The sequence below is a fragment of the Morone saxatilis genome, unplaced genomic scaffold, assembly GCF_004916995.1.
Source record: "Morone saxatilis isolate NCDOM2014 unplaced genomic scaffold, NCSU_SB_2.0 Contig9, whole genome shotgun sequence".
Taxonomy (NCBI): Eukaryota; Metazoa; Chordata; class Actinopteri; family Moronidae; genus Morone; species Morone saxatilis.
Window position 1 is genome coordinate 2994708 of NW_023340268.1, and position 7555 is coordinate 3002262.

The 7555-nt window shown below is 36.2% G+C and overlaps 1 protein-coding gene across 1 annotated transcript in view; it reads right to left on the bottom strand.

Moving 5' to 3' along the window:
* The window catches only part of hsd17b8 (hydroxysteroid (17-beta) dehydrogenase 8), a gene marked incomplete in the record, with an annotated part of 4097 nt that extends 1418 nt beyond the window's left edge, over positions 1–2679 (bottom strand). Inside the window, 4 exon segments of the mRNA XM_035681661.1 lie at positions 240–335; positions 1149–1265; positions 1377–1579; positions 2597–2679. Coding sequence (XP_035537554.1) covers positions 240–335; positions 1149–1265; positions 1377–1579; positions 2597–2642 — 462 coding nt within the window.
* Between the last annotated feature and the right edge of the window lie 4876 nt (positions 2680–7555).

Genomic DNA, 7555 nt, shown 5'->3' on the forward strand with positions numbered 1-7555 from the left:
GCGCCCGGTTAGCTCAGCGGGTAGAGCTGGTGACCCATGTACCGAGGCTGAGTCCTTGCTGCAGCGGCCCAGGTTCGAATCGCCCTGCGGCCCTTTTGCTGCGTGTCATCCCCTCTCTCTGCCCCCCTTTCCTGTCTGTCTTCAGCCATCACTATCATAAAGGCAATAAAAGTCCAAAAAAAAATACTTAAAAAAAAAAAATAGAGAGGATATGTCAGACAGGCCTGCTGGTGTCTCACCTTTCCCACAATGCTGCCCACAGTAACGATGGACCCTTTGGGTGCTCCACAGGCCACCAGAGCCTGAGCGACAGCCTGAGTGACCAGGAACGAACCCTGGGAGAGACGCAGGAGGAAAGATGTTAACCTGCAGCGTTTCACAATGTTTTAATTGTGGAATGTTGTAGTTTTGTTTGTTGTGAAGGGAAGAAATAAAAAAAAACAACTTTTCTGCACTGTGGCACATTTAAAATATTTCTATATAGTCTCTTACATCTTTACAGAATTAACCAAACAGCTTTCATAATCCAAAAATATTATTACTATTAAAAATAGACTTGACTCTCTCACTGTGTTTTGTTGGTAATGCCACTGGAATAGAATATGTGATGCAGATAAAAAAAAGTTAACAAGGAGGAGAAGAAAGGCAGTTAATGTCTGATGAGGTTTATTTGATTGAACTCTTGCATTAATGATCATAGAAGCTAATTAATGTGTGGATTATTTGTTCTAGTTAAAGACAACAGAGAGTATACTTTTTATTTCCAATTCTTATCACAAAGTTGCCTCATGTTATTCTGAGTTTATTTGTTTATGTGACATTTATTTCTGTTTTTCACTGTCAGGAATTGTGTGGAAATTAAGGAATTTAATCTTCATTATTATATTATATTGTATTTTGTCATAAACTATGGCCTGAAACACCAAAACGATTCTACTGGCCTGTGAAAATATAAATTGCTCTTCATAACTTACACTTTATTGTAGAGTCGGTGCTTTTGATCTGATTCTGTGAAGTGAACCTGCTCTGGAGCAGGTTAGTCCTGCAGCGAAGGTTACCACGGTCAGGTCATTTCTGTGATAAAACCCAAAGCCCAAAAGAGAGCTGGATTACCCACTTATCTGGCTTTGTGCTACACGGCTGCGTACCTTCAGATTGACCAGGACGACTCTGTCAAACTGATCCTCCTCCATGTTGAGCAGGAAGTTGTCCTGTGTGATGCCTGCCGAGTTCACACACACTGAGGGAGGCTGAAAGTAATGAGTCTGCAGAGGGAGAGAGAAGAGGATAAAAGAAAGTGTGTGATAGTCCCTGCAGCATTCAAACATACAGCAAAAACAATGTGTGCTGTAGTGTTTTCTCTGTCTACCACACACCTGTATACTTGTGACCAGCTTCTTTACACTCTCCTTTGACGCCACATCCACCACGGCCGCCATGTGACCCTGTCCTCTGAGGTCCCTCGGCAGGCTCCCCAGGGTCTCATTGGCCGACTCCTCGCTGATGTCAGCAACCACCACGGAGGCGCCCTCAGAGGCGAAGCGCTGACACACCGCCCGTCCAATCCCACTGCCTCCTCCTGGGTGGGAAGAGAGCAGCATGAAGTCAGAGTGGCACCCAGCAGCACACTGAGCTTGTGTCATGAATGTATGAGTGTTCATGGTTTCAGAGGGAAGAACCTCGTTTGGATACATCTGATAGGAAGAAGGTCAATCAACCTGATATAAACTGAGCTAGGTTTTGTTTCCATTTGATTAACCCAGAGGTTCAGGCCTTCGTGCAGTTAACATCCATTGGCCCTCGAGTACATCTCTTTGAGTCAGTGTTTCTTCTTCTTATGGGTTCCTGACTATCTATTTAACTACTGTATGATGATCTCCTTTGTGTATTTGAACTGTATTATATAATATATAATATACTGTTGGATCTTTTCTATCTTCTGAAGAGTGTTAGCTTCCACTGTTCGGTTCTGGAAATGTAGGAGGACAAATGATGTTTTATCCTTTATAATAATAAATAAAACGTTTTAGTTATTCATTAAGTAAAAGTTCTGAAGAGTTACTGGTTGCTGCCTCTCTCTGTTTTATATTTTAATGTGCATATTTTGTGGGTTTTTGGCTGTTGGTTGGACAAAATAAGACATTTAAAGATTTGGACTCATTGTACAAATTCTTCACTATTTTCAGACATTTTATAGACAAAATAATCCATAAAAATCGACAGATTATCTCGATAATAAAAAATCAGCGTTGCAGCTCTTATTAAAATTATATATGAGTCAAAGTAACATCCAGTTTTACCTTCATCCAAATAATAATACTTTTTTGAATGTCACGGCTCAGGGTTATGATTTAACTTAACTAGTTGTGAGCAGAAAGTAGAAGAACATAAGTAACCAAACTAACTAAACTTCCGGAGAGTTACTGATGAGTTTACATTATAATTCAATCGTTACTAAGTTAAATGAGAAAACTGACAGACTGACGACAAACACACAACGTTAAAAACAACATCCTGTAAAGAGACTTTTCTGTATTTATCTAACTATGTTTTTACACACTGAATTATAATGTTTGACGGTAAAATATAAACGTACCAGTGACCAGAGTCAACCTTGATATAAGCCTTGTGGAGGCCACCATGTTGTTTTCCTATTTTCCGGTGTTGTTGTAGTTTTCGGTTGATCCGGTAGATGGAGACAAAGCACCGTGAACCAGTAAAGGAGCATGAAGAATGTATTATTATCTTATATAATATTATTATATAGTTTATGTAGCCGTAATCAGACCCGTTTGTTGCCTAAAAGAAGTTAACTTAAATGTCTTGAAAGAGTAGAAAATGTATGTCTCCAAAGTTTTTCTCTATTATGTATTTGGATGTACAGTGACAATTGCATGATACAACACAACTATAACAGCTGTGATCATGTCAATGTCTTTATTTACGCAGGAATAGGTCGCATTTAATTTAAAACTCTCTTTTTCTATGGAGGCAGGCCAAGACCATAGCTATGCAGACAACAAAATAAAACCTTTAGATATATAACATAATACACCCAAACAAGTTTGTCTGCAAGTCTTTAAAAATGTATCTAGTTTAGGAGTTTAGAAATATTCTGCAAAATATTCCAGTACAAGAGTACAAAATACGTAAAAGCTATTTTATTTTATTTTGAAAGTGCTAAACGGAAGTAAAACGGTGTAATTGTGTCTATCTTTACACCAGCGGAGCGCTGTAATACACCGTATGACCACAAGAGGGCAGTATAACTGTGATTGTAAATATTATATCTTCGTCAAAACTATTAACATGGCTGATTAATTATCAAACATTATAACGTTTTCTCTGCCTGTGGAAAGTGTTTATAGTTTCTAACTGTCAGTGAAGCTGTGTTGTGAACTTATTTTTGTTCTTACAGTAGAACGTACAATACTGACAGTCCAGCTAGCAAGAAAGCTACCAAACAGTAGCTATCAATATTTTATATTGTCCAGGAGAAGACTGGAGCTGAGCGCAGGGAAAGCTTCATCTCTCATCTCTTTACACACAGATACTACAATAATTTAGTCTCCAAGCCTTTTAAATAAATTAAATCATTCAAAGAAATCAAATCGTGTAGGGGTGATGCAGATTTTATTTTGAAAAAGTGACCATTTCAACCGCGAATATTTTTGGATGTAATTGATTAGATTCTGCATAACCACTTACAATAGCGAATACCTGCCATAGATAATAACACTGTATGGACCACAAAAGAGGGCCAAGTCTAATCGTCGAAATATATATTGAATAAATTATATCTATTCGCTCCAATACTAATTATTAAACTATTACAAAACGTAATTCCAGTTGGGTAATTAACAAATGTTATGGCGTTTCTTTCCTGTGGAAAGTTTTTATAGTTTAAAAAATATTCTGCAACATATTCCAGCCTAAAGGTGTGGAACACCGTGAGTCTGTTTTATTTTGAAAGTGCTTACCGGAAATATATTTGTGTAATTGTAATTGTTTCTGCCTTTACAATAGCGGACCTGTGTAATACACTGTATGACCACAAGAGGGCAGTCTAATTGTGATTATATTGTAATTATTATATCTCGCCAAAACTTTTATTGACTAATTATTAAACTATTACAAAACGTAATTCCAGTTGGTTAATTAACAAATACTATGGCGTGTTCTCTTTCCTGTGGAAAGTTTTTATAGTTTCTAAATATATTATGCAACATATTCCAGTCTAAAGGTGTGGAATACCTTGAGCCGGTTTGTCTTATTTTGAAAGTTCTTACCGGAAGTAGCGGAGTGGTGTAATACACTGTATGTCCACAAGAGGGCAGTCTAACCCTGATTTATATACTGTTAATGTAAAAACATGGCAGATTAATTATTAAACATTATAACGTTTTCTTTGCCTGTGGAAAGTGTTTGTAGTTTCTAACTTCAAAGGAGGCTGTGTTGTGAACTTATTTTTATATATCTATAATATATATATTTTTTATACATATATCTTATTTTATCTTATCTATTTAATCTTAAATATTCTGCGACATATTCCAGTCTCAGTGGAATACTTTGAGGCAGTTAGTTTTATTTTGAAAGTGCCTACCGGAAGTAGCGGGTTGATGTAATACACCGTATGACCACAAGAGGGCAGAATAACTGTTATTATATTATAAATATATCTTCGCCAAAACTATTAACGTGGCAGATTAATCTTTAAACATTATCGTTTTCTCTTTTCTGTGAACGGGTTTTATAGTTTCTAGGAGGCTGTGTTGTGAATTTATTTACCTTCTAACAGTACGAACTTAGTTAGCAATAAGGAAGAAATACCTCCTGTGGAAGAAATTAACTCACTAATTAGTTTTTTTTTTTAAATAACACTTTAACCAACTTGCGAAAATTCGTTTATTTTGGTAATTTAACTTCTAAATGTGAGTCTGATGACAAAAGTGTCAAAGACAATAATTAGCTGAAACAATATATAATAATATAGCTAATATATAATTTATACATGCATTATTTTGCATATTAAAACATTTTTCATCATAAATTTACTAGTTATATGTTTTTTTCTTCATGTTTTTGATAATCAACATAAAATTATTTGTCACACATTTTAATTTTGATTTATAACTGGCTATAATTTAAAAACACAAAGACAATCTCCCATTTATCCACAAATGGAGCAGAGATTTGGCCGTATTGTAATGTCACTGAAACCCCAGTGGATGAACTGTGCTGTGTTTTTCTGCAGCACAGGAGAGACCTCAGTGTTTCCACTGAGCTACGTCGTCATTGCCAAGAACTGATCTTGTTGCTTAGTAACTTCTGAATTTGCTTCATCTGATTTCCACAGTATTATTATTGAAAGTACAGTTAGTTAAACTCCTACATGAATATGAAACAACCAGAACTGAGAATATGATAAATATGCTTATAGTTCATACAGTGCACAGAGATAAATATTATACAGTACATTTATTATGTGGCACAAGACATGACAGTATATAACTGAATCAATATAAAAGCAAATACTAAATGAGTAAAAGTATAGATCTGGTTCTCCCACCATGTATTTAACATAATTTGTAATATTACACAATATCATACCTTCAGGTTTCAATAAAAAAGCTTAATGCCTTTGTCATGTTCCTCAGACCGATCCTGTTTTCTAATGTAGTTTCTTTACTCTAATACTCATCAACACATCTCTGTGATCTCCCACCTGTCACGCAGGTATGTGACAGCTGTCGAGGAACAAATGGGGGGAGGTTAGGACAGGCGGCGCAGGAATTACAGGACGGATCAGCTGTGTTTTCATTGTAGTGACTTAACTTGCCAACAACAGAGAGCTGAGGGGGATAGTGGGAGATTTACTCTCCACAGAAAGGATTCAAATAAACATGAGTGAAGTTAAATCAACCGGAGTTTAAACTTTCATCAGTCGAACAGAAAAGGATAAAATAATCTGTAACTAATGAGCATGAAGATTTATCTAAATATATTAGATCGACTGGCAATAAGTGTCAGCTTTTACACTCATCTGATATATTTTTAGGATTTTATACTTTTAGTTTTCACTGCAGATTAAGATAATTTACATCACAGAAAGAGGCCAGAAAGTCTGAGAACATTTTCCAACAGTAGATGTCACCGTTTCTCTTCTGAGCTCAGCATGTTGATAGAATTACATAATCTGTAAATGTAAATAATAAAATATCCTCCCAGTCAGTGAAAAGATGAACATGTCTCAGTTTATTTATGTACAGACGTTCAGAGGAAACGATGGAGTCAAGTACAGAGGCATTTAGATTTCTGACAAACTTCAGAAAAGTAAGACTGACAACTGGAGTATTTTGTTTTAAACAGATCAAATCTGGACAGAAAAAGTTCGACTAAGTTACTGAAGGAAAAACAAAAACATGCTCAAAGATTGAGACTGTAAAATATGTACACTTCTACAATCCTGACAGTTAAAATCTGTGCATATTTCAGACTTTGACTTAAAAGCGTTTGATTACTTTCAGTATTATGAAAAAAATCTCCATTCAAATTCTTTCTAAATAAATAATCAGTTTCAAACATACTCCAACCTCAAGCCACAGGCGGTTTTAAAAGAACAGAAACGATACACGCCTTACCTAAATCACAAACTTGTTTAGTAGTACCACCAAACAAACAGTGCATTGTTATTACTCACAACATTAAACCATCTTTTTTTGTCTACTGGCTGCTGGATCCCAAAACTCAAAAAGCCACTTTCATGTTTCACCAGCCACAAAAAACAAAAACAAAAACCTGTTTACCTGCCAAAGAGACTAAAGAAGAGAAAATCTCACCGTCCACAACCTAAAGCTTCTGGCGAGAACGATTACTAATGTTTTTAAATCACACAAATAAGTAAAACTTAAACAAAACAAACACAGAAAATAAAACGCTCAGCTGCCGTAGATCTCAAAGGCCAAATAGTTTTTAAAAACAAGTTGTGACTTTTTTTGTGACACCGGGTGTAAAGAAGTGCTCGAATAAAACATCAAACAAGAAACAGCAAAAAGCTTTTTCTTCCAACTTCAAATCAAACTCTGGTCAGATGTTTCGTGACTCAAACCCCAAAATAAATCAAAAGAACCGAGATGGTATTTGGACACAGGTGAGTGGACAAAACACGTCCTCACAATTTATTAGCAGATTGGTCACAAGAAGAAAAAAAAGCAACACGTTTACAGAGAAAGTGATGAGAGAAATAAAGACAGCACACATGGGAACAGAAACATTTACGTATAAACTGAAGTGTAACTAGGTCACATTTCTGTACAGTGGCCAACCCTTTAAACAAGTACATGAACACACGAGCAGTGAAGTCGTACATGAGTGTGCAGATGTTCGTCAGCTCCTCTGTATTGCATGCTTTCTGTATTCTACTGAACCAAGGTGCTTCTGCGTGCAGACGGATTTCAACGCCTGCGTCAAAACTATGAGGAACTTGTGGTGCCGGATCTCACTCACACATGTGCATGCAAACACGTATGTGACACATTCACACACACACACA